Source organism: Schistocerca cancellata, chromosome 2 (genome assembly GCF_023864275.1).
Source record: "Schistocerca cancellata isolate TAMUIC-IGC-003103 chromosome 2, iqSchCanc2.1, whole genome shotgun sequence".
NCBI lineage: Eukaryota > Metazoa > Arthropoda > Insecta > Orthoptera > Acrididae > Schistocerca > Schistocerca cancellata.
In genome coordinates this window covers 285,082,344-285,110,260 of record NC_064627.1, presented here as the reverse complement: position 1 = coordinate 285,110,260, position 27,917 = coordinate 285,082,344, and the positions used below count along the sequence as shown (strand labels likewise).

The 27,917-nt window shown below is 42.1% G+C and overlaps 1 protein-coding gene across 2 annotated transcripts in view; it reads right to left on the bottom strand.

Moving 5' to 3' along the window:
* Positions 1–587: 587 nt before the first annotated feature.
* Positions 588–27,917, bottom strand: part of LOC126161628 (dehydrogenase/reductase SDR family member 11-like) — a 126,494-nt gene continuing 99,164 nt past the window's right edge. For both annotated transcript variants that reach the window (XM_049917587.1, XM_049917588.1), the window contains exons 4-6: positions 20,874–21,003; positions 12,964–13,110; positions 588–927 (exon numbers count right to left, since the gene is read on the bottom strand). In XM_049917587.1, the coding sequence (XP_049773544.1) occupies positions 886–927; positions 12,964–13,110; positions 20,874–21,003 (319 nt within the window). In that variant the 3' untranslated portion in view covers positions 588–885. The remainder of the gene's footprint in view (positions 928–12,963; positions 13,111–20,873; positions 21,004–27,917) is intronic.

The following is a 27,917-nucleotide window of genomic DNA, read 5'->3' as shown; positions in this document are numbered from 1 at the left end:
ATCATTCATTTAATGTATCCACCATTATCTATACGACGTAGCCTCCGGAAATTTGTAGCACATCAGTGTGTCAAAGATGCACCAAGTCTTTACATTACCAACAGATCATGTGATCTGCAGTTCTATCCAGCATTCGAACTGTGGTGTCCAAATCGTTTCATTACGGCATACTGTTTGCCCTATCGTTTAAATTTGCGCATAGTACTTGTACCAACAACACTGAGAAGATACTTTGTATCAATCTATTTAATGGTATGTCTGAATTTGTAATTGCCATTGTTTTTCTCCCACATTAGTTCCTTTTATACTGTCTTATCAAGATGGCCTATGGCCACTTCACCTATACTTTTCAGTTTACACTTACGTCGTATTAGCAATCTTGACAAGATATTTTATGTTGATTTTTTCATGTCATTTCATGTTTTCTAATACACGCATAACAGTTTATCTGATATTTTGTCCTTGTACGTCTTTTTGAATATGGACAGTGACCCAAAAATGTCAATGAATTAGTAAAATGCAAATTAGTAAAATAATTCCGTTTAAGACACATATGCAATTAAATTACCTGGATAAAGAAAATAGCGTTTCAGTAAGGCCCGTATTACACTGTGTAATTTCTTTGACAAACGTTTTACAAAAGTTAGGTCTAAGATAAAATTTTTGTAAGAGATACATTAAATGTGCCGGAGTACACCAGCAAAAATTTTATGATACGTCTTTTACAAAACATATTTGACAAAGATCTTTTACAGTGTAATACAGATGTAAGAGATTAATAAAGAAACAAATGTTTAGTTCGAAAGTTGAATTAAGTTACATGTATTACATGCAAATAAATGTAAAATATAACAGCTGGTTTCTTTGACGAGATACATAGCGTCGTCACAGCGAACTGCCAGTAGGGTGGACAATGACCTCGTGTACCTGTAACAAATAACGTTTCACTTAGATATTCACAAGGCTACTACAAAGATTTTAAGGGCACTAAAAATAAAGTTATCCTGAGCCTGAAGATCAGTTTGAACATCCAGTACTTTACTAGGTGTGGTATGCATTGTCCTTTTGACTTACCAACAGGCTCTACCCACTGAGATATAGGGGGATCTGCAAAGCAACACTGAATCTGAACCATCCTGTAAGTTGTCATTTTTATCATTAACAAATCTTTGGTTAAAGAAGTCACACAGGAAAATCCTACAACCAACTGATGACCAAACTCCGGAGTTTACAATTTATCGTTTGTCACAGGCTGGCTTACCTAACCAAAGCGCCATTAACTGGTCACTGAGCGACTAACACGGTGCGGGTACAGTTACAGCTTACTTATCGAACGGATTCCAGTGGTAATAAAAATTTGATTTTCAATATTTCATAAAATTATTAACTGAATTTAAAAATAAATATGCTGTCACAATCTACACGTTGGGAGCTATAGTTTTATGTTAAGGGTTTAACACAGTAAGACAAGTACCGTAGGTGGAAACGGAACAAATCATAAGGCAGCGTAACTCGCGGTGCGCTTATTACTTACGAGGAGAACACGGCATATCCCGATTTCCCAGAAACTTGGCTCATTGGAAGAGGAATCGAAATAAACAAAAACATGTCTCGATTTATCCGTAGTTCCTTGGTCTTCACTGAGTAAACGACGGTCAAAGATTTCTACGTAATTTAGATGCTTTACATCGAACGATGTTCTCAGCCGAAATGGTGGCACTATGAGCAGCGTTGGGGCCTCTAATTTTTCGCCCCGTGCTCGAAACCGATTATTGTTTTCTTTTATTCTTTTTTCTTTCTTTTTCATTTATTTCCCCATATATAAGGCTACCCCATACGAATGTTTCTAATCAAGTTAGGCAATACAATGGCGTCATATTAACTGTAAAATTACAACATGGTTTCACTGTTTCATACATTAATATACAGGGCTATTACAAATGATTGAAGCGATTTCATAAATTCACTGTAGCTCCATTCATTGACATATGGTCACGACACATTACAGATACGTAGAAAAACTCATACAGTTTTGTTTGGCTGAAGCCGTACTTCAGGTTTCTGCCGCCAGAGCGCTCGAGAGCGCAGTGAGACAAAATGGCGACAGGAGCCGAGAAAGCGTATGTCGTGCTTGAAATGCACTCACATCAGTCAGTCATAACAGTGCAACGACACTTCAGGACGAAGTTCAACAAAGATCCACCAACTGCTAACTCCATTCGGCGATGGTATGCGCAGTTTAAAGTTTCTGGATGCCTCTGTAAGGGGAAATCAACGGGTCGGCCTGCAGTGAGCGAAGAAACGGTTGAACGCGTGCAGGCAAGTTTCACGCGTAGCCCGCGGAAGTCGACGAATAAAGCAAGCAGGGAGCTAAACGAACCACAGGATGGTGCTCCACCGCACTTACATCATAATGTTCGGCATTTCTTAAACAGGAGATTGGAAACCCGATGGATCGGTCGTGGTGGAGATCATGATCAGCAATTCATGTCATGGCCTCCACGCTCTCCCGACTTAACCCCATGCGATTTCTTTCTGTGGGGTTATGTGAAAGAGTCAGTGTTTAAACCTCCTCTACCAAGAAACGTGCCAGAACTGCGAGCTCGCATCAACGATGCTTTCGAACTCATTGATGGGGACATGTTGCGCCGAGTGTGGGAGGAACTTGATTATCAGCTTGATGTCTGCCGAATCACTAAAGGGGCACATATCGAACATTTGTGAATGCCTAAAAAAACTTTTTGAGTTTTTGTATGTGTGTGCAAAGCATTGTAAAAATATCTCAAATAATAAAGTTATTGTAGAACTGTGAAACCGCTTCAATCATTTGTAATAACCCTGTAAGTGTGTATGGTATTTTCAGAGGTTATAATCTTTTTAAATTCTGATATTTCATTCTTATGATCATTATTATGTTTTATCCTTATCCTTATTTTTCAGGAAGATTTGGCGCATTCCCTTGGAATTCATCCACGCGACTCAGAGGGCCATAGACACAGGTTCACAGGTAGATGCCTTGTTTCTTGCCTTCCGCAAGGCGTTCGATACAGTTCCTCACAGTCGTTTAATGAACAAAGTAAGAGCATATGGACTATCAGACCACTTGTGTGATTGGATTGAAGAATTCCTAGGTAACAGATCGCAGCATGTCATTCTCAATGGAGATAAGTCTTCCGAAGTAAGAGTGATTTCAGGTGTGCCGCAGGGGAGTGTCATAGGGCCGTTGCTATTCACAATATACATAAATGACCTTGTGGATGACATCGGAAGTTCACTGAGGCTTTTTGCAGATGATGCTGTGGTGTATCGAGAGGTTGTAACAATGGAAAATTGTACTGAAATGCAGGAAGATCTGCAGCAAATTGACGCATGGTGCAGGGGATGGCAATTGAATCTCAATGTAGACAAGTGTAATGTGCTGCGAATACATAGAAAGATAGTTCCCTTATCATTTAGCTACAAAATAGCAGGTCAGCATCTGGAAGCAGTTAATACCATAAATTATCTGGGAGTACGCATTAGGAGTGATTTAAAATGGAATGATCATATAAAGTTGATCGTCGGTAAAGCAGACGCCAGACTGAGATTCATTGGAAGAATCCTAAGGAAATGCGACCCGAAAACAAAGGAAGTAGGTTACAGTACGCTTGTTCGCCCACTGCTTGAATACTGCTCGGCAGTGTGGGATCCGTACCAGATAGGGTTGATAGAAGAGATTGAGATGATCCAACGGAGAGCAACGCGCTTCGTTACAGGATCATTTAGTAATCGCGAAAGCGTTACGGAGATGACAGATAAACTCCAGTGGAAGACTCTGCAGGAGAGACGCTCAGTAGCTCGGTACGGGTTTTTGTTGAAGTTTCGAGAACATACCTTCACCGAAGAGTCAAGCAGTATATTGCTCCCTCCTACGTATATCTCGCGAAGAGACCATGAGGATAAAATCAGAGAGATTAGAGCCCACACAGAAGCATACCGACAATCCTTCTTTCCACGAACAATACGAGACTGGAATAGAAGGGAGAACCGATAGAGGTACTCAGGGTACCCTCCGGCACACACTGTTAGGTGGCTCGCGGAATATGGATGTAGATGTAGATGTAGGTGATACCGATCATAGAAAGGAAGATTTGGTGCATTCCCTTGGATGATACCGATCATAGAAACAGCCGAAACATGGGAATTTAGAGCATCACAACCATCGTGCGAAAGTGGGTTTGCCGAAGTGACATTTATTCGTATGAATCTGACTCGGGAACGAAATGTCGTGAACACTGCCGAAGATTTCACATGTTGGAAATAATTGTGCGGGAAACGACACATAACACAACACTGTACCGAAAATTGGCGTTTTAATTGATTATGGATCAGAATACACAACAGAAATTTCAACGAGAAGAATTTGAAATAATTCCTCATTCATTTGTTACTTTTATTTTTAAATTTTCTTAAAATTCATTCACCAAACATGCAACTAGTAGACGAAAAAGGACATTGTTATTTCAATATGCACAGGAAAACATTAGAGTAGTAATGATCTACGGACATTGGTAAAATAACGAAAAACAAAAACAAAAATAAATAACGGGTTTCGAAGCCGGGATGCTAGCCACTATGCCACCGTTTTGGTTGAGCCACTTACTCGTTACAAGGTACATAAAGAACCTGGAAATTCTGACCTTTGTTTTCTCAGAAACAGTCGAGTATCTGCGAATAAGCCCAGACAAATATTCGTTTATTTTGACTCCTCTTCCATTGAGCGGAGATCCTGAAAAATCAGGTTACGGGACTTGTCGTATTCTTCTCGTTAGAATGTTTTTATCCAATATTTGAGAATGAGAGCACTTAGCGGGATCCAACAAACTTTATATCTTTATATAAGACTTCCTCGCTGACACCCCAGCCCTCACAACATGATGAAATAAGACAAGTTTATTCCTTACAATATCTTCGTTGTTCGTGCAGTAAAACTTATTATCATGCATGATATTTTATTACTTCGATGCTACAAATTCTATTCATAACATGTGTTGCAGACACTACCTCCATATACTGCTGAATGCACTTGTAATATTATGTCACTGTACGACACATAACTCGGGAGATATGACGTGTGGACACTGAGATACTTTTATTAATTCCTCAGACTATACTCATCTATTTTTTGATAGTGTGATTACTCAATGATTTCCGGCAAACTTTAAACGTACAATGTAAAACCTTTTGTGAACATTTTCTCGTTTACATCCTTAACGCAAAACATTTAACACATTGACTCATTTTCTAAAACAATCAGACGTTTGCAGCTGTTTTACATATAAGAGTTTATTCTTTACAGTATCGCGGGTTTATTGGTACAAACTATTTTGCGAATCGTCGCCTAAGCGGTCTCAAGGTTGGTTTTGCATGTCGGTATTTCGGTTGCTTTGGGTTTATTTATCAACTGTCATATTTTATTTGTAGTTCACTGTAGCTGCATCAGTTAACATATTGTCATTTAGTCATATGAACATACTGAGTGGAGCTGTGGATGCTAGAAAATGGAGTGCCAAGTGGAGAAATCGGAACATTTCCGACATATTCTTCTGTTTGATTTCAAAAGAGGGTGACAGCAGTGGAGGCAATCACAAACATTTGCACCATATGTGGAGAATATGCCGCTCGACAGAGCACGACAAGAAAATGGTTTTCTCATTTAAGGAGGAACATTTCGACATTAGTTACTCTCTACGTTCAGCAAGACCTTTAGGGTTTAAACGCATTAATCGACAATGATCCAAGACAGTGTACTCGAGAAATGGCAAACGTGATGAACTGTTATCATTCTTTCATCGCCCGACATTTGCATTCAGTGGGAAGCCTCAGAATTCTGGTGTATGGATAATTTATGCTATAAACTAAAATTACGAAAATCAGCGGGTGGCTATACGTGCATCTCTGCGTGCTCGTCATTAAATGGCTTGCTAACAACACCGACCATTCCTATCTGCATAGTTACTGACGACGAGAAATGGTGTCGCTATGCTAACGTAAGGAAAAGGAAGGAATGATAGCTCAAACAAAGCAGCAACTCTTCGTACATAGACCAGAGTGGATCCAGAAAAGATCATACGATTTGCTTCCCCGAGGTGTATCCATAACTACTGGCATTTATTGTCAAAAACAGAAACCTCTTGCAGAAGCAATCCAAGGCCAACGACCAGGAAGACTGTTTAAAGTGTTGTTACTCCAAGATAATGCCTGCCCGTAGTCTGTTTACTGTACAGAAGTTGGTTGGAGAAGTCATTCCGCACCCACCTTATTCACCTGTTCTTGCGCCTTCACATTTTTCACCTTTTCCGTTCTCTATCAAACAACTTTCAAGGAACTTCTTTTCCAGAGGAATATACGCTCCGAACGTGGCTCGATGAGTTCTTCGGCTCCAAACCACGTAATTTCTACAGTCACGAAATCGAAAAATTTCCCCAGCGTCAGCAGGCTACGACGTCGTGCACCAACCTGATAGTATATGAATCAGTTATCGATGCAAGGTAATGACGTAGATTCGAGTCATGGCCTAACACTCAACTTGAATGTAAGCTATGTCAACCTACCTGTAGAAAGTGGTGATTTGATCTGCCATTTAGAGATTCAGTCGTGATCTTAGTCAGTGCACCAATTAAAGTCGCTTAACCAAATAAGTCTCGTTCAGAGTACTGAAGATAACTATGTTATTATGGTCTTCAGTTCGATGACTGATGCAGCTCTCACGTTAGTCTGGTCTGTGCAAGCCTCTTCCTCTCTGCGTAAGTGCTGCAACTGATATCCATTTGAACCTGTTTACTGTAGTCAAATCTTGGCGCCTCTCAACAATTTTAACACCCCCCTCCCTTTCCAGTCCATCACGCAGCCACGCACCCACCCACCCACACACACACACACACACACACACACACACACACACACACACACACACTTCAGTTACCAAACTTACAGTTCCCAGATGTTTCAGGTCGTGTCCTATCAACTGATCCCTTATTTTAGCCAAGATGTTCCATAAATTTCTATTTTCCCATTTCGGTCCAGTATGTCTTCACTACTTATTTGATCTACTCATCTGAACTTCCGGATTCTTCTGCAGCACCACAAATTAAAAAAAAATCGTTTCTCTTCTATGAACGGTTTATCGTTCACGTTTCACTTCCGAAAGGGAGGTAAGAAGGAAATGACAAGTATTTTGGACAGGTCAGGAAAACTGCTGGTGAATCCTGTGGATGCCTTGGGCAGATGGAGGGAATATTTTGAAGAGTTGCTCAATGTAGGTGAAAATGCGATCAGTAATGTTTCAGATTTCGAGGTAGAATGGGATAGGAATGATGATGGAAATAGGATCACATTTGAGGAAGTGGAAAAAATGGTCAATAGATTGCAGTGCAATAAAGCGGCTGGGGTGGATGAAATTAAGTCGGAACTCATCAAATACAGTGGAATGTCCGGTCTTAAATGGCTACACAGGATAATTGAAATGGCCTGGGAGTCGGGACAGGTTCCATCAGACTGGACAAAAGCAGTAATCACACCAATCTTTAAACATGGAAACAGAAAAGATTGTAACAACTACAGAGGTATCTCTTTAATCAGCGTTGTGGGTAAAATCTTCTCAGGTAGTTTTGAAAGGAAAGTGCGAGTATTAGTTGAGGACCAATTGGATGAAAATCAGTGTGGGTTTAGGCCTCTTAGAGGTTGTCAGGACCAGATCTTTAGCTTACGGCAAATAATGGAGAAGTGTTATGAGTGGAACATGGAATTGTATCTATGCTTTATAGATCTAGAAAAGGCATATGACCGGGTTCCTAGGAGGAAGTTAATGTCTGTTCTACAAGATTATGGAATAGGAGGCAAACTTTTGCAAGCAATTAAAGGTCTTTACATGGATAGACAGGCAGCAGTTAGAGTTGACGGTAAATTTTCATGGTTCAGAGTAGTTTCAGGGGTAAGACAAGGCTGCAACCTGTCTCCACTGTTGTTCATATTATTTATGGATCATATGTTGAGAACAATAGACTGGCGGGGTGAGATTAAGATATGTGAACACAAAATAAGCAGTCTTGCATACGCGGATGACTTAGTTGTAATGGCAGATTCGATTGAAAGTTTGCAAAGTAATATTTCAGAGCTAGATCAGAAATGTAAGGACTATGGTATGAAGATTAGCATCTCCAAAACGAAAGTAATGTCAGTGGGAAAGAAATATAAACGGATGGAGTGCCAAATAGGAGGAACAAAGTTAGAACAGGTGGACGGTTTCACGTACTTAGGATGCATATTCTCACAGGATGGCAACATAGTGAAAGAACTGGAAGCAAGGTGTAGCAAAGCTAATGCAGTGAGCGCTCAGCTACGATCTACTCTCTTCTGCAAGAAGGAAGTCAGTACCAAGACTAAGTTATCTGTGCACCGTTCAATCTTTCGACCAACTTTGTTGTATGGGAGCGAAAGCTGGGTGGATTCAGGCTACCTTATCAACAAGGTTGAGGTTACGGATATGAAAGTAGCTAGGATGATTGCAGGTACTAGTAGATGGGAACAATGGCAGGAGGGTGTCCACAATGAAGAAATCAAAGAAAAACTGGGAATGAACTCTATAGATGTAGCAGTCAGGGCGAACAGGCTTAGATGGTGGGGTCATGTTACACGCATGGGAGAAGCAAGGTTACCCAAGAGACTCATGGATTCAGCAGTAGAGGGTAGGAGGAGTCGGGGCAGACCGAGGAGAAGGTACCAGGATTCGGTTAAGAATGATTTTGAAGTAATAGGTTTAACATCAGAAGAGGCACCAAAGTTAGCACTGAATAGGGGATCATGGAGGAACTGTATAAGGGGGGCTATGCTCCAGACTGAACGCTGAAAGGCATAATCAGTCTTAAATGATGATGATGATGATGATGATGATGGTTTCACTTCTACACTCCAGACAATATTAAGTACATGCTGGATAAGTGTTGATGTGAAAAATAATATTTATTGTCAATATGGTGTTTACATAGGGCTCCATTGCAAGATTGTTGGCATTCGGCACTGTCGGTTGTAAATGTCACACTCACAATTGTATTGTTTATTCATGGAGAATAGCAGCTGACGAGAGAAATTTGCGAAACAAATGCATCGGGTGTAGTCTACAAAGACTAATTTAGCTATGCAGTTAACGGAGAACGAAAGAGTGTGTACTTTGTACTTTGTGTGCCAGAATGTCCCAAGCATGGGCATGGGCCTGTGAAGTGTTGCTGAACACATTCTGAACGTTAGTCACCGGATGACGTTCACGAGAGCTCGCAGTCGATCTCAAGTTTATCTAGATGATTCCAGGGACTATTCAATACTAGCAACAGGACTACTTTTCTGAATGTTTCTTTTTAATTGTGGAAATTTCATTATTTTCTTGCCAAGCCACGTGCACTGTTTAGTTTTGGAAAATGTTATCGATGTAGAATATCAGTTATTTGACAGTCAGGCTCCTCCGCATGCTGCTTTTTTTTGTGAGCGATCGAGCTTAGAGGTTACAGCACTCTGTAATACAGTTTCCTTTTGAAAATGATTGTCGCTTTTTGTACAGAATATTATTTGAATGAATTTTCTAGTTTGCTATTGAGAACCACGAACTGTGTGTATGATAGGATATCTAAGATGAATTATTTAATTATATTGCAGAATGAAACAGCTAATTGAATAAATAAATTCCTCGTGGACCTGTGACCGCACCGTCACTGTGTAAAACTTGCGACATTTCGGTCACTACTGCAAGTGGCGTTCCTCAAGTAAAAGTTTGGTTCTTACATACTAATGGAAGAGGCTCTTATCGAAATCTGATAGGCTACTGAGGATGAGGAGGAGGAGCAGTAGACGTCGTTTATTGGTAGTTTCATTATTTCTTTTCGTTGGTGGAAGTAGTCCCTCTTCATTGATGTTTGCTTTATTGCTTCCCCCTGGTGGAAATAGGCGGATGGGAAACGGGCAGCAGTTGTGACGCAGCGCTGTCTGCGTCTACTTGCTTCCTAATGACTGCTGGAGAAAAAAAGGAACACCGGGATGAGAGCCACTAACCGTAGTGGCCGAAAAGTTGGAAGTTTTACACAATCATAAACGGACGATGTGGCAGATATTTGATAATCCTGCAAATGTTCAGTGCACCTCCCAGCACCCAGTCCTGCACAGCATGGAATATCAAAGCTGGACAAATCAGCGGTCGCGGACTGAAGGACATCTAGTCAGCTCATTGTTGTAACTCCAACTTCACCAGTTACACCAAGTGTTGATATAAACGGAGATAACGGCCAACTGACCCACTATGTCCAGAACTCGGCCTTTTATGTCCTCTAGTCGGCTCACTCGCTGACTCGCTCTCCCCCCCCCCCCCATCCCACCCCCACCCACCAAAATTCTCCTACGTCCATCTCTATTCTCTGCTGTTGATGGCCGGCCGCGGTGGCCGTGCGGTTCTAGGCGCTGCAGTCCGGAACCGCGGGACTGCTACGGTCGCAGGTTCGAATCCTGCCTCGGGCATGGATGGGTGTGATGTCCTTAGGTTAGTTAGGTTTAAGTAGTTCAAAGTTCTAGGTGACTGATGACCTAAGATGTTAAGTCCCATAGTGCTCAGAGCCATTTGAACCATTTTTTTTCTGCTGTTGATGGCTTGCCTGATCATTTGTTTGAGTGTATTTATTTGAGCTAACGCTCTCTTGCTTCAGATTATTTATATGTCTGATCAGTCGAATATTTTGCTGTGTATACAATTGTGCGTCTGATTTCTGTGTACCACTGACAGTTTCATTGTAGTGTATTTGTGTTGGATACACGCAGTGTGAAAGGCTAGATTCCGTGGTTAACCTCAATGTTAGATTTTACCATTGATATGGTAAAAGTATTTTGTCAATAAGCTGTGGCAAAAGTTTTGTGGGTCATATTCTGATCTAAAGTTGTTTTAAGCATTTTGCATTCAATCTCTTATTTCATATTTTGTTTGCTTTAACAGAAATTACCTGTTATTAACGTATGTGGTAAAATTGTGTTGCAGATTTCCTTGTCTAAATACCACGGAATCAAGCATAGCTTGTAAGATCTAATTATTAAGCACCATCTCATAGAGGTCAGTTTGTCATTTTCCTTACACAAGTTTGCTTCACCCAAGGTTACTTGCCATGTCGTTTGGATAAATTACTGTCAGATTCTCTAAGCAGTTACTAAATTTTCTTGTATCAAATTGTATTCAACTAAATTATTCAAGACACATTACCTTCGCCACTAATACCCATTCTTAACATTTTTTAAATTTGCTTAGAGATAAATTTTTGAAATTCGGTTAAAATTATAAGGCCTTATGCTGACCATTTCTCGAGATGGTTACCATTAATATTTTCTTAACTTCTTTGTTTGGGCTACGTTTCACCTACGTGATGTTTGTTAACAGCCGTAATTTATCTTCTGAGCTTCGTGGCTGGTTCTCCAGTGGCCGCGGGGGCGTGTTACAGTTACGCACCGCCTTGATGTTTATTGGCTGCCTCTGAGGGGCATCCGTGATTGCCTTAGTTTCCTCATTCGCGCTGCCTGCTAATAAATTGTAAATTAAGTAGTGGGTATATCACTTAAAGTTCTGGTCTATGGAGACTTATTTAAAGTTTTACTTGAAGCTGTACATCTCCCTTGGAATGTGCTTCTATTGCCCATGTTATGAATTTGAGGTAGCAAAGTTTTTTTAAGTCTTGATTATTATGCTATGTGAATATTTCCGAATCATTTAACCACAATTACTGGTTTTAGCTTAAACTGGGATTTTACTTACTACTTGTGGACAACCTTGATCTATTTTTCTGTTTTGGTACTTGATTTTCAGTAGATTTTAAGCTGATTTTAGCTGTATGTTTGCCGTCTTGTGTGTTAAAGGCCTGTTTCAGTTTTAAAAAAGCTGAAAATCCTTTGAACGCCTCAAGTGACCTTTCTTTAAATTGTCTTATAAGTATCTTTGCTGTTGTCCTTCGAGCAGCTTCTGTTTTATAAGGAAAGTAGTTTCCTTTAAAAAAAATACTGTTTTATATTTCCTCTAGCTCTGTTTTTGTGACTTGTTGAGATAAAATCATCTTTTAAAGCCGATTATTGCTGTAATCAACTAATTAACCTTACCTTGTCAGTCATAATTATTTGTGATTATTGTATTTATTTATTCATGATATTATGTGATGGTTAAATAAATGTGACACTGCTATTCTGAGTTCGCCCTTCCATGCTTTTCTTGTCCTACCCCGCTCTGTGTTTAGGGATTTCACTTACCAAAGGGTAAAAAGAAAGTGATTGCTAAGCATACTTCCTAATTAAAGTGTATTCAGAGATGCGTGTTAGAAATGTAATGTATACTGAAATAAAGGCCCACTGTCAGAATAAAGAAATTTAGCTAGAATTTCAAAAACTAGGAGAGAATCAAACTTAATTTTTGTTCTTTCCAGAATTACTACTGATCGTGCAAGAAACGTACAACCAGTCATAGCGTATTGCGCATCTCCATTATGACAGTACTTTGAATGGAACATCCTCGGATCTGATTTACTAGAAACGTTACTCTACGATTCAGGCAAGGTTGAAATGGCTCTAAGCACTCTGCCCTCTGGAACTCAACATCTGAGGTCATCAGTCACCTAGACTTAGAAACTACTTAATCCTAAGTAACTTAAGGACATCACACACATCCATGCCCGAGGCAGGATTCGAACCTGCGACCGTAGCGGGCGCCTAGAACCGCTCGGCCACAGCGGCCGGTTTCAGGCAAGGGAAAGCAGGATCAGGCAGATGGTATAAACCATACAATGAAACAAAGAGCTACCCTCGATGGTATTATAAACCTACTAGCAAATGTTTCTTCACGATCAATAGCATCGCAAATGGTGGAGAAAAAGTATCCGAAACCTAAAGTAAAATTCAAGGGCTGCACTACCTTACCTGGACTCGAGGGTGTTGGGACAGCATGTAGACAACAGCCTCCGCCACGTCTTCAGACTCCAGACAGGGTACTGTGTCGTAAACAGTGGGTGTAATCGACGTCATATTGAACAGAAACTCAGTCCTCACAATTCCCGGAGAAACTTCCTGTTGAAGGAGAAAATATTTTTGATCTAAATAATTAGTGTGGAAGAAGACTGTTTAACTACAAACTAAACAGATACAGCAGCTATTTTCCAGTAAACTATAATTAAATATCATTGTCAGTCGTGGTCGTACGTCGACGTAACATCGACACTTATAATATTCAGGGCATCAGACATGTGTTACTACAGAAAGGGGAGTTCAGTTTACCGCACAGTTGATCCAAGTATTCCATCAAATCCACCATAATCTACTTCCATATCTACATCTGTACTCCACAAACAACGTTATGGTTTGTGACAAAGGATACTTTTGGTACCACTTTCGTTTCTACCCTTCCCTGATAAATTCGCGGATGTTGCATTGGAAGATGGCTCCCGGAAACCCTCCACTGGGCTCTAATTTCTCTGCACTTCCTGTCGTGGTCATTGCCAGAGATTTATGTGGAATAATACTTCACATGCTTTCCGTCCGAAAAGTTACGAGGCTGATTTTATTCCGAGTGTAGAAGCAACGTCAGCGCATTAACTGCGGTGTCATCTTCAACTAACAACTTTAAACAACAGACGCATTAGACAAATTAGTTGTGAGCAGGCGATGTTAAGAAGCGGACAGATTGGAGTATTGTGTCTATGGTGTTGTGTCACAAATAGTAATGGAGCAACATCTCCAAATCAAGTACATGCAAGACGTTTTCCAGAATTGAAGAAGAGAAAGGTATTTATAAAGTTTGTCCCACGCGCTGTGACGTCCAAACCAAAACAAAAGGCCGCGATTTGATTGAAATGTAAAACGCTGACAACATTTTTTCTGAAAAAATCATTACGGGTGACAGAACTTGGTGTTGTCAATACGAACCTACCGCGAAACGACAGAGTGCAGAAATTCACAGGAACGGTCGACGCTTGACTAACATTTAAGTCAGTGTGTCGAGTGAGCAGAACAACATCCCTAACAAGGATTTTTCTGGTATATTTACATGGTATGCTGCCATAGTCCCATCGGAAACCTTTTCACATGAATCACCTGCCTACAGATGACATCTTCGTCAATGCACTGAGCTTTAATCCCTTGTGTACAGCATACTGCCGTCATCTGTATACATGTGCAAGTCGCTATTCCATCACTTTTGTCGACTCGCCGTATTTCACCCTTTCAACTATATTTAGGCGCCATTGAAGAAGAAAGCAGGTACAAGTGCTTCTGTGCGTAGACATGTAAATATTTTCAGCTTTTTCTTGCAAAGAGTTTCAGATCTTGCAGTTACAGAAATTCAGAGCGTTACAACCCGCCACAGCACGTGACTTGGTTAGTATCAAATGGCGAGCACCACAGGTAACTCGACCCGATCTTGGTATTGAGCAGCTATGTAGAGCAGAGAGTTCCTGAACCCGGGTCTGGGGTGCACGGCCTGCCCTGTGTAGCGGTGAGCTCTGGCCACGCTTCGTCACCCACTGTGCAGCGTGACGGTGGACACTTGGCTGACATCCATTATTAAAGAAAAGCCGCACAGCCTCACATTGTGATGTTTGCTGGTGTGGACGGAAGCAGTCGTTACTGGCAACCTCAGTGCCTCCGTGGACCTTGCTGTACACCTGCTGCTTTAGGCTTGATCAGGTACTAGTGACCCTGGATGAGTCGAGTTGTTTATAATTGGAGCCAGTGTTAATTTTCAGAAAAACACTCTTAATTACTGGGTGGACCGCTTGGCGGTACTACGACTAAACCCAGAAAAATATTATGATGAACTCTGTACGCTACAGAAAATGCAGATTATCTTTACCACTAAAGAATGATAAAGCCCTCAACTTCAAAAATATTACCTCCGTCTATAGACTAAATTCACAACTACACTACCTGACAAAATAAGTAAAGCACCCAGAAGGAGATGAGAAAATAGAACGAAACTTCGTAGGTTGAGAGGATATGTGACATAATTTAAGTGATTTTAGTATACAATCACATTTAGGAAGAAATCTTGCAGCATAAACACCACTTATCAGTATGACGCTGCACCCCTTCTGGGGCCTGGATGCACGCATTGATTCGCTTGGGAGGGCGTCATAAACCCGTTATATCCTCTCCTGAGGCTACATGGGTCAGAATTATTGTAAGACGTTCTCGATATCCTCGACAATGGGACTGGGACAGAGCTGATGTCAGAGCCGGTCCCACAGATGTTCTATCGGGTGGGTGGGGTGGGGGGGGGGCGAAGATCCGGGGATCCTGCTGGCCACGGAAGTACCTCAGCACCACCCAGACAGCTCATGCAGCCACGTGCCACGTGTGGACGAGCGCTGACCTGGCACCACGAAGCTGCCGCATGAGAAGCAACACGTGCAGATGCAGGATCTCCGTGATGGACTGCGGTGCCGTCAGAGTTCCCTCAGTCATTACTAGCTATGATCCTTACTCACAACCGATGGCTCCCCATACGATGAAGTCAGGAGTAACACTCTTGTGCCTCTCCAAAACTGTGGATTACTGGGGCGTCTACCCAGAGTTCTGCCATAATCGCCGATTTGGTCATCCAGGGTAGTCCAGAACCACGATTCATCTCTGAAGACCATGCGACACTATTAACCAGCGGTTGTTGATTCCTGTCACAGACCCACTCCAAATGCAGCCGTCCGTGTAGGTCTATTGACGGCGGTTTATACATGGGACGGTAATTCCATAGTGAGGTTGCTGTTATTCTCCGACTAATAGTGCAAGATGACGCAGAATACTGCAGAGTGTCCATCATTTATTCTCCGATGGGAGGGAGCGATGTGAAGGGTTCATATGAAGAGGTTACTGTGTTGTTGGTGCATATTATGGCGATCCTCCATCGTGGTGATCAGGCGCATTCGACCGGAATTTCGATGATGAGTATGCCTGTCCTCACGTTCTCATGTAGTCCTACATGGGGCCATTGTCACACCCGATTTTCCCACTAACCTAAACTGTCGAAATGGAGAGCCACAATGAGGCCCCTTTCAAAATCTGTCAGGTGCCGCTAACGCTGTCTCTTTATACGTCCTAACAGGCCTGGTAACAACACGAAACATGAACATGCTACTGCATCCCAGTGGCTATCTACCAGTCACAGGGAATTGCAACGCTTAATCATTTACATACCGCCGACGGCGTGTACGCACACGAACTTATGTTTACATCCGACAGTGTCTTCTGGATACTTAACATTTTTTTTATTTTTTTCAGCAGGAAGTACTCATTGCAATTTGCAAAATCCCATGTAGTTCAGGCTTAAGTGTTTGGCGGATGGCCCACACAACCCCATACACACTATTTCTCTAGTATTCCACTGTCTAAACGCAAGTGGGGGGAGCGAAGATCTAAATCTTTCCGCGCGAACTCCGATTTCTCTTATTTTATTATTATGATCATCTGTCCCTATGTCGGTGCGAATCAACAAAATTTTCCACCCATTTCGAGAATAAAGCTGGTGACTGGGATTACGTGAAAAGATCTGGCCGCAAAGAAAATAATTTGGTCTCAGTGATTGTCACACCAAACCGCTTATCACATTCGTGACACTCTCTCCGCTTTCCCGCGACGGTACAAAACGAGCTGCCCTCATTGAACTTTTTCGATGTCTCCGCTAACCCTGTGAAGTAAGGATCCCGCAGCGGTACTCGAGAACAGGACGCTATACGTATTTTGTTGATAAATCACAGTCACTGGTTGGCTTCCCACACAACAATTTTTAATGGTACCCATTTAAGTTGTTCGTAACTGTAATCCCTAGATATTTTAGTTGAACGGAGAATCTTTAAATTTGTGTAATTTATCGTGTAACCGAAATTTAACTGACTTTTTTTAGCAGTGATTTGGAGGACCTCACACTGTCTGTTGATTTGTGGTCAACTGCCACTTTTCCCAGTTAATTGTTTATAAATATTAAGAATAGGGCTTAAGACGCTTCTTTAACTGACCACAGATATCACTCCGAACTTTGATCTTTATGACAAGAAATCACGAATTTACTCGCGTAACTGAGATGATAGTCCATAGGCCTGAAATTTGGTAGAACTCGCTTAGAAGGAACTGTTTCAAAAGTCTTTTGGAAATCTAGAAATATGGACTGACTAGAGATCCGTGCCCATGCCGCAGTGAATAAAGAGCCAGACATGTTTCACGAGAACGTTATTTCCTGAATCCGTCCTGGTTAAGTGTGAACAGTCGGATTTCTTGGGTAATTTCGTAATGTTTGAACGTTGTATGTTCCAGAATCCTAATACAGATTGATGTCTATAATTCAGAGCGTCTCTTTTGGCTTGTCATGTTTCTAAACACAGAGAGATAAGTGGTTGCGTAACGATCAAGGTCAACGCTCACACATAGTATCTCGCATGTGGCTGATGCAATAGCTTTCTTAATTTTTTCTTTTGTTTGGTATATTATTTTTGACAAGTATTAAGGAAAGGAAAGAATTTATTTAATTTCTATAATAATGGGTAAGGTTTAATTTTTTTACAATTGTCAGCACCTTTAACCCACACTGACACAGATTCAGATTCATTTATTTTACGATGGTTTCCGGTCCTGAGAACCAAAGGCATGGACGACAGGTAATATGATTTACCATATCTCTATTGTAGACCTCCGCGATGTGAAATGTCCGACAAACGATGACGTCCCGGCTGTTAAAACTTTCTAGCCCTGGAACTTTATCGACTTTAGGTCCACCGACGGCGGCTACGCTTACCACTCCGTTACCACGCTGCAGGGTATCATTGTTGCTAAGGGTAAAGTTCAGGACTCCACCACAGAACACTGATGGACCATGCAGGACGACTTGTGCACCTACACAGTTCTCGGTATTAACAGCATATAATACCTTGGCATATGTCTATAATTCAGCGGATTGCTTTTATTTTTCTACTTATGTATTAGCAACTTTCCACTCTTTGGGATCTTTCGTCGAGTGAGATGTGGTACGTAATTGCTAAAATTGAAGCTATTTCATCAGATAACTCTGATGCGGCCCTAATTGTTATATAACAAGGAACATAGGGTTTCCTTTTATTAAGGGATTTAAGTTGCTCCACTAGATCGACTCTATCTATTTTCAGATGATGCATATTCGCAGCTGATCTAGATTCGAATTCTGCAATATTTATACATCATTTTTGGCTAAAGGATTTCGGAAAACCGTGTTCAGTAGATCCTCTTCAGTGCGCTATCATCGGTAACGTGCAATGAGGACACTAATCGTGCCTTGCACTCGTCTACTTTACATACGGTCAGAACCCCTTTGGATTTTCTGCCAGATTTCGAGACAGTTTCTTTGTGGAATCTATTGATATCACCTCGCAACTTGACACTAAGTTTCGAGAATCTGTAAACTACAACCAGTCTTAGAGATCATACGTTGTTTTAAATGTAGCTTATTTTTTCGTTGTTTCTGCAGCAGTGTCCTGACCTTTTTTTCTGTAACTTGGGAAATCTGTTCGGTTTTTATTAATTTACTTGGTATAAGACTCTCAATTTCCGCCAACACCACTCGTCAGAATTTGAGGTACATGAAAGGAATGGTGAGTTTCTCTTAGGAAGGCATCAAGCAAATTTTTTTTCTGCATTTTTAAAAATATATACAGAGAGCGGACAAAAATATGGTAATACGGGGAGAAATGCATGCCTGTAGATAAATGCAAATGCCACCCAAGCCTGCAGGCGGTGCTGTTGTATTTGATCACGTACGGCACCTGTGAAATGTCCTCAATACCTTGCGGGTTTCAGTCGTGGTCAGAATAGTGTTCTTTGTAGTTGTGAGTGCATTATGTTGGAGCTATATGAATTCAAACGTGGGCAGATGGTTGGTGCTGGTAAAGTGCATACTTCGGTAACCATGGCATCCGAAATGTTTGGTGTTTTAAGAGGCACCATATCGAAGATTTTTACAGCTCATACAGGGAAGGCGGAAAAACATCATCCGCTAAGTCACACTGCGGATAAAAGTACGTGTTGAGTGATAGTGACATACGGTCATTGAAAAAGACTGTGACGAAAAATAAGAGGTCGACAGCTGCAGAATTGAATGTCGCACTTTCGAACACTGTCAGCACCAAAACAAAACAGCTGCAGAAGCTGGGACCTGCGAGCGAACTGGAATTTCAAAACTATTCATCAGTGACGCAAATATCCGTAACAGGTAAACCTGGTACCGAGGACATAAAACCTGGACTATGGGGCACTGGCAGAAAGTCACTTGTTTGGAAGAGTCTTGTTGCACACTGTTTCGAACTTAGGCCTACTTTACGTCTCAAGAGTGAAAGTTGGCAAGGGTTTAGTGATGAATTGGGCAGCCGTATCGTAGTACAACGTGGGATCCATGGATGCTCTGCAAGGTCGCATACTGCCAAAGATTATGTGCTCATTTTGGCTTATGAGTTCGTTGCCCCCCCCCCCCCCTCCTGTTCAAACAGCTTGCATCGTCCAGGAATGTTTTCGTAAGCGTTAGGATGAATATTATTGGGCCTTTGTCGTCTAGTTTGGAGACGGTGTGTGATCGCTGTCCACCTTCATCATCATTGCCTGAGCTTGCCACTGTTTCGCACGAAGCATGATATAAGACTGCCTTGAAAAACACAGAGGACCTGTATGTATCCTTTCCGAGACGACTGGAAGCTGTTTTGAATGCCAGTGGTCATGTGCTTTTAATGTTGCCATACTTGTGTCCACCCCGTGTATTTTGATTTTTTGTGAATTTGCTTGTTGTGGTATTCAGTCTCGCTGCAACTAAGCTCTCTGTTTGTTCAGGAGCGTTTGGTGCTAAGAGGTCGAGTACGTTATCGCAACCATTTCCGCTCTAACTGGACACCTGATTACTGAAAATGTTTTATCAGTGCAAGGTTTTGGCAGGCTTCTGGAAGTTGTTTTCTACCTATCATCGATTTTAAACACGTATTTTCGCCAACATATCGAGGGCAAATTGAAGTCTCCACCTAACGTAATTGTATGAAGCGGGTACATCTTCGAAACGAGACTCAATTTATCTCGAAGCTTCCAGCAAGTATACTATCTGAATCGCATTGACGGTAAAATGAACAAATTATTAATTTATTTATTTATATTATTATAACAACTGGAAGAAAGTACTTGTTTTAGTTCACTCTGGAAAATTGCTTCTAACAGCCCAAACACTCCGCTACCAACTGAATTTCAAATCACACACATCCATGCCCCAGGCAGGATTCGAACCTGCGACCGTAGCGGTCGCGCGGTTCCAAACTGTAGCGCCTAGAACCGCTCGGCCACTCTGGCCGGCCAACTGAATTTAATCTATCTTGTCTGTACATAGTTAGGTTCTCTGTATCAACTTATATCCTGCTACAGCTAACCTTTAGTACCGCTACCTTAAAGATTTCTGCTTCAGTGCTCTGCTTCTTTCGCAACAGAGCTATGATTATTTTCAACTAAAATGCCGATGCTAGATATACCTTCGCACTTGGACCTGCTCCCTATGATGCTGTACCCTTCCTTGAACTGAGCTTGTAACCTAAAGTACTGTCCAGTGTTTCTTTCGAAATATCTCATCAACACCATCACATTTGCGTGGGTATGTATAAACAGTTGACATTACTGCAGCACTTCTGCGTAAAGTAAAATTTGACACTCAGAGAATAAATTATTTGCCAAAAAATTCTGATCATTCTTTATAGCCTCGACTGCATCAAAAATTTGTGGTGCTAAGTAACTTTCCATGCGACAAGCTGCGCTCAGATGTCACTGACGCCAGCTGTTTGGGACTGTGGACTCACCCCAACGCGGATCTTGCTCTTCTTGGCGACCAGGTCCTTCCGCAGTCCTTCGAGAAGCGTCTTGACAGCATGCTTGCTCGCCGTATACATCGCTGCGGAGCTGTTGACTGGCGGCATGTGTCCCACTACGCTGTGTACACAAAGAGAAGACAGGAAAACTTATTCACTGACATTTAGCTTTCAATGACCATGGAAGCGAACGAAAATTAACATTACACAGGAAACACTTTTCTGGCGTCCTGTTAAATCTGTACTAGTTGTATATCCTTACCTCACACGACATTTTGTCCGTTTTCGCGACATTCAGTTGTCACCAGACCATGGCCTAATAAGCTGAAAGCCATATAAGCATAGAAGTAATATTTTGCATAACATCACAAAAGTCTTTCCTGTTTAATGTTGTTGTCTGTCATGTTCTATCAAGCATCGACGGAAAATTCAGTTAATGTAATAAAACGCCGCCGGCCGCGGTGGTCGTGCGGTTCTAGGCGCTCCAGTCCGGAGCCGCGCTGCTGCTACGGTCGCAGGTTCGAATCCTGCCTCGGGCATGGATGTGTGTGATGTCCTTAGGTTAGTTAGGTTTAATTAGTTCTAAGTTCTAGAGGACTGATGACCACAGCAGTTGAGTCCCATAGTGCTCAGAGCCATTTGAACCATTTTTTTAAAAATAAAACGCCGTCATGTGTTCGTCGGACAAGTAGGTGAGTAAACAATACATTGTAACGGACGATTGTGGTCAGCATTTTCACAGGAGTTGTACATGAGATATCATTTGACAAAAAACTAAATATTTGCTTGCAACAACGTATGTTCACACATGCAGTACACATAGTCATATTTCCCGAAACACAAGTTCCTGTGCTATCGTAGGCTCGTCCATTTTACGTTCTACAAAAGCAAATAAGGCACTTTCGATGGCGTAACTAAAACGAAGCAGGATGAAAGAGTATGCTCGCTTGACGAGGTCGACATGTGGACATGCAGACTTATCTGCACTGAATAAGCTACAGTGATATCAAAAGCTGTAGTTACCAGTGCTATTGACATGCGGTTTTCACAGAACGGATTGGTGATCAGGGGCTCGTATTGTTAGCCAATTAACAGACCGTAATGGTACTTAGACAGCATATTTTTATGCAAACATACACTTTTCTAAATGGAACGATGCCTATTGACATTAAAAAACTAAAGCTAGGATAAATTAGAATGTCAGTGGTATTTGTTGCAGAATTCTAGTATGAGTCTTTTACGTGGTATCGTATTTCGAAAAGTTGCCACACTGACATATGTACAATACATGTGGTAGCATACATTAAAGAATAAACCAAGTGCACAGACGAGTTATGTGAATTTTGACTAGTAACAATACAACTGACCTTCACAGGTTGTGTTCAAAACGATCGCCGGTAGTGGCAAAACACGCTTCCAGTCTGGACTGGAGATGTCCGAGCAGGCTGCAGTAACGCGTGTTGCATAGCATCGGGTGTAGTTGGTACGTCCTTGCAGACAGCGTCCTTCAACTTACTCCCACAGAAAAAAATCGACAGCGTCAAATCCGGAGAAGGGGCCGGCCAAGGTATAGGTCCTCTGCGTCTATTCCAACGATTTGGAAATAGTTCGTGAACATATGCTGTAGTGCTTCGTGCACTATAGGCTTGAGAGCCATTATGTTGGTACCACTTGTTCCTCGTGGTCTGCAAATGAACGTATTCTAGCATCCGTGGAAAATGGTCTGTTTGGAGGCTGCGATACTTGTGTCCGTTCAATTTTCGGACTATGAAAAACGGGCCTTTGACCTGATGGTTCGCTATCCCACACCACACGTTTACATTCCATGGACGCTGACGTTCCACCTGACGAAGCGAGTAGGGGTTGTTAACAGTCCAATAGTGTATGTTTCGGCAGTTCATATGGCCAAGACTAGTGAATGTGGCTTCGTCACTAAACAAGATACGTGATACATATAAAGTATCCTGTCTAAATGCCCATCCACAGAAGTTAAGACGATTCTCATAATTGTTTCCATGTCGATGGCGAATGCATACGACACTTGCTTGACACATGCCACTTCCTCGTGCGACTGCACGGGAGGTAACGTGTGGATAAACTGCAATACTGCAATAGCAGCAAGAACATCAATGTCCTCCTCTTCTGTCGTCACTTGCTTCCTTCTGTAACGTTGTCAAGGTGTTACACTATCATTTTGACGTAAGCGGTTGAGGAGGCTGATAAATAATTGCCGAGATGGTTGACGTGTCTGGGTTGCGGCATCTTGCCACATACACCGTACAACAACGAAATGGTTTGTTCCTGCACTCTCCATAGACCGACTTTTTCTGTACTGGTAAATCCCACCGTCCACTCACGACTACTATTTGGACTGTCATACACTGCCTAGCAAGTCGCAGTGCACTCAAGGAACACACAAGCACACTATAAGCAAACATAACAACGCCGTACCTAGCAAATACGTCGGTCGAATGGCACAAACAAGTGTCGGAGTAGAAACTTTTCGCAATACGTTATCTAATAAACGATCCGCACTAGAATCCTGTAACAGACACCACCGACATTCTGATTTACCCTACTTTTAGTTTATTAATGTCAACAGGCATCGTTCTATTTTAAAAAAGTGTATGTTTGCACGAGAAATACACTTTCTAAGTATTATTTGATCTGTTTATAGGCTAACAATCCAAGACACCGACTACGAACCCACTGTGTGAAAACCGCACAGCAACAGCACTTTCCATTTGCGCAATATTTGCGGTGTCAGTATTATGTGATTTACCCAGTATGTTTCTAGTAGCTGTTAAGTTTTAACTACACTCCTGGAAATTGAAATAAGAACACCGTGAATTCATTGTCCCAGAAAGGGGAAACTTTATTGACACATTCCTGGGGTCAGATACATCACATGATCACACTGACAGAACCACAGGCACATAGACACAGGCAACAGAGCATGCACAATGTCGGCACTAGTATAGTGTATATCCACCTTTCGCAGCAATGCAGGCTGCTATTCTCCCATGGAGACGATCGTAGAGATGCTGGATGTAGTCCTGTGGAACGGCTTGCCATGCCATTTCCACCTGGCGCCTCAGTTGGACCAGCGTTCGTGCTGGACGTGCAGACCGCGTGAGACGACGCTTCATCCAGTCCCAAACATGCTCAATGGGGGACAGATCCGGAGATCTTGCTGGCCAGGGTAGTTGACTTACACCTTCTAGAGCACGTTGGGTGGCACGGGATACATGCGGACGTGCATTGTCCTGTTGGAACAGCAAGTTCCCTTGCCGGTCTAGGAATGGTAGAACGATGGGTTCGTGACGGTTTGGATGTACCGTGCACTATTCAGTGTCCCCTCGACGATCACCAGTGGTGTACGGCCAGTGTAGGAGATCGCTCCCCACACCATGATGCCGGGTGTTGGCCCTGTGTGCCTCGGTCGTATGCAGTCCTGATTGTGGCGCTCACCTGCACGGCGCCAAACACGCATACGACCATCATTGGCACCAAGGCAGAAGCGACTCTCATCGCTGAAGACGACACGTCTCCATTCGTCCCTCCATTCACGCCTGTCGCGACACCACTGGAGGCGGGCTGCACGATGTTGGGGCGTGAGCGGAAGACGGCCTAACGGTGTGCGGGACCGTAGCCCAGCTTCATGGAGACGGTTGCGAATGATCCTCGCCGATACCCCAGGAGCAACAGTGTCCCTAATTTGTGGGAAGTGGCGGTGCGGTCCCCTACGGCACTGCGTAGGATCCTACGGTCTTGGCGTGCATCCGTGCGTCGCTGCGGTCCGGTCCCAGGTCGACGGGCACGGGCACCTTCCGCCGACCACTAGCGACAACATCGATGTACTGTGGAGACCTTACGCCCCACGTGTTGAGCAATTCGGCGGTACGTCCACCCGGCCTCCCGCATGCCCACTATACGCCCTCGCTCAAAGTCCGTCAACTGCACATACGGTTCACGTCCACGCTGTCGCGGCATGCTACCAGTGTTAATGACTGCGATGGAGCTCCGTATGCCACGGCAAACTGGCTGACACTGACGGCGGCGGTGCACAAATGCTGCGCAGCTAGCGCCATTCGACGGCCAACACCGCGGTTCCTGGTGTGTCCGCTGTGCCGTGCGTGTGATCATTGCTTGTACAGCCCTCTCGCAGTGTCCGGAGCAAGTATGGTGGGTCTGACACACCGGTGTCAACGTGTTCTTTTTTCCATTTCCAGGAGTGTAAATGATATGTCATTCATGACGTTTGTATGGACAGTCCAAAGAAGTTCTGTGAGCCCCTGTCGGGTGCGCAGACTTGTGTGGGGCCTTGCGTAGTCATGGAGAAGAAGTTCGTTTGCTTTTTGTGGAGAGTAACATGCTGAAGTTGTTTCTTCAGTTTCCTAAATGTAGCACAACAGAGGTGATCGTGGCACATTGAGGGAGGACGAGTGCGTCAGCCTCATCAACAGACGTCCCGTTAAGCAGCAATGTGTTCAATTGCAGTCCGTCGATCACCTCGAATGGGAGTATACAACACTGCAGGAGCGGCAGCCGTTGATAGGTGTCATTTGAGTATTAATCGATTGTACAATAACGTCATACCTTTGCTCTCGAGCTGTTACAAGTGAGATGTGAGCGAATAGCGATGTTGTTAGCTGTATCGCAGGGTTAGGTTTCATCTTTGGTGTGCGCGTAGGCGCAGTAGCAGATAGTGGTTAGCTGTGTTTAAGTGAGGAAGCAGTCGTAATGTTATGTTTCAAATGTAAAGTATCAATTTATCGACGAGTTTAAATAAGATGATTATGTAATGTAATTGATCTGAGAAGGAGGCTGTGTAATGGAATCTTTTATTTACGTGAAGAGGAATTATAAGGTAATTTTCTTGAAGTCACTCTTTTATTATTGCAGCGCCATTTTTCACCTACCTTTCTTTTGCATTTTTTAATTGATCATTGAACCAAGTGGGTTCCGAAATTACATCGATTTGCATCTAACGGTGAACTCATTGCACCTCACGAGTGTCTCTGTGTAGATATAGTAATTTGCAGGATTAGCATAGCGTTGCGCAAGACAAAGCAGTACTGCAACGCGTTATCCAGATTTACGAGGAATAGAGGTAAGGAGTCAATTATTATTATTTGCTTTTAAGGCCTCATTGGACCACTTTAGTCAATCGTTTCTTGGTCCTCTTCTTCAGTAAGCGCACGTTTCGTTCTTTCTTAATTGCTCAGTATCTTTTCATTCGTTCTGATTTTTCCTGTCTTTCCTCACCTGTAAATACCCTTTTCATTGTGTGTCGTTTGTTTACTTTTGGGTTAATCTTATTTTCCTGTCTTTGAGTTTCTTGAGATTTTCGGTCTAGTTCTTCCATATCCTCTTTAATTTCCTTGATCCATCCTACTTGTTGCTTCAGATTCCACTGTTTCTGCATAATTTTTCTTGCTAATCTGGTTTCTGGCGTCCTCATTATGTGGCCAAAGAAAGAAATCCTCTTTTTGCGTATAGTATCTCTGATGGGCTACAGTTCCCTGTACACTACTTCATTCGGCACTATCCGCCATTGTCCTTCCTTCTGGTATTTTTTATTTACGAATGTTCTAGCTATTCTTCTGTCTGCTGTTAGTATTTTGTCGACTCTGTTTCTCTGAGTGACTTTAAAAAGAGTCACGCTTACGTATATTACCTCTGTCTGAACCACCGTCTTGTAGTGTTTCAATTTTGTTTGAATTGATAGACATTTCTTATTGAATGTAGACCATGAAAGTTTTTGAGCTTTTATCTTTTTATTGGTTCTCTCTTGCAAAGCAGGTTTTTCATCCAACTTGTATACTATAATCTCTCCATGGTATTTAAACTGCTTCACTATTTTAATTTTTCTGTTCTCTACTGTTACGTGGTGTATTACTAGAGGGTCTGTTACCATCATCTCGCTCTTTTCGAAAGATATCTGGAGTCCTACTTTTGGCGCTACCTTTTGCAGGCTCATTATTTGATTTCTAACTTCTTGTACATTATTAGCTAGTAATGCTAAGTCATCTGCGAATCCCAAACAATTTAGGTTTATATCATCTTTCTTGGTTTCAATTGTTATGCTTTTAGGATTCTCTTTGTACCATTCTCTCATCAAGTATTCAAGAGCACAGCTGAAGAGCAGTGGTGATAGACCATCTCCTTGACTTAACCCTGTTTTAATCGTAAATTCCTCAGATAGTTCTCCTCTGAATTTTACTTTGGACTTGGTGTTTGTAAGGGTTAATTTTATCATTTTTATTAATTTGGGATGAAGACCAAAATTTCTTAACGTGTCCAGCATAGAACATCTGTGGATGCAATTATAAGCTTTTTTGAAGTCTACAAAGGTTATGACTAGTTGCTTCTGTCTCCTTTTGTAGGCATCCATTGTTAATTTTAATGTGATGATCTGTTCTGGGCGGCTTCTCCTGGGCTCCTCCTTGATATTCTCCTAGCTCCTTTTCAAGTTGATCTTTACAGCGATTGTAGAGAATTCTTGACAATATTTTATATGTGCAATCCAATAGGGAAATCCCTCTGCAGTTGTTCGGATTTAATTTTTTTCCTTTTTTGTGTAATGGGTGTATGATAGCTATAGTTCAATGTTCTGGTAGCTCTTCTCCGATCCAGATTTTAACTATACGTTGATCTAATGATATCTTCACGGGTTCTGCTGCGTATTTCCAGAGTTCTGCAAATGTTTGACCTTCTCCACTTGCTTTGTAGTTCTTGAGCTCTTTCAAAGCTTTGCAGACTTTCTGAATTGTCGGTCGGTTTATATTTTCTGGTGGGGTTTTTATTGGAGTTTCTGAGTTTATTTCAAGATGCTCAGAAGGAACCTCGCAATTTAGTAGTTCGTTAAATGTTTCTGCTAAAATTTCTGAATTTCTTTTATCACTATGGGCCATCTTATTCTTTTTATCTTCTAGCATTGGTGTTGGGGGATCATATCTTTGGTGTTGTCTGCTAAATATTTTGTAACAACCTCGTGAGTTTCTTTTCTTACTATTTGCTTCTATCATAGAA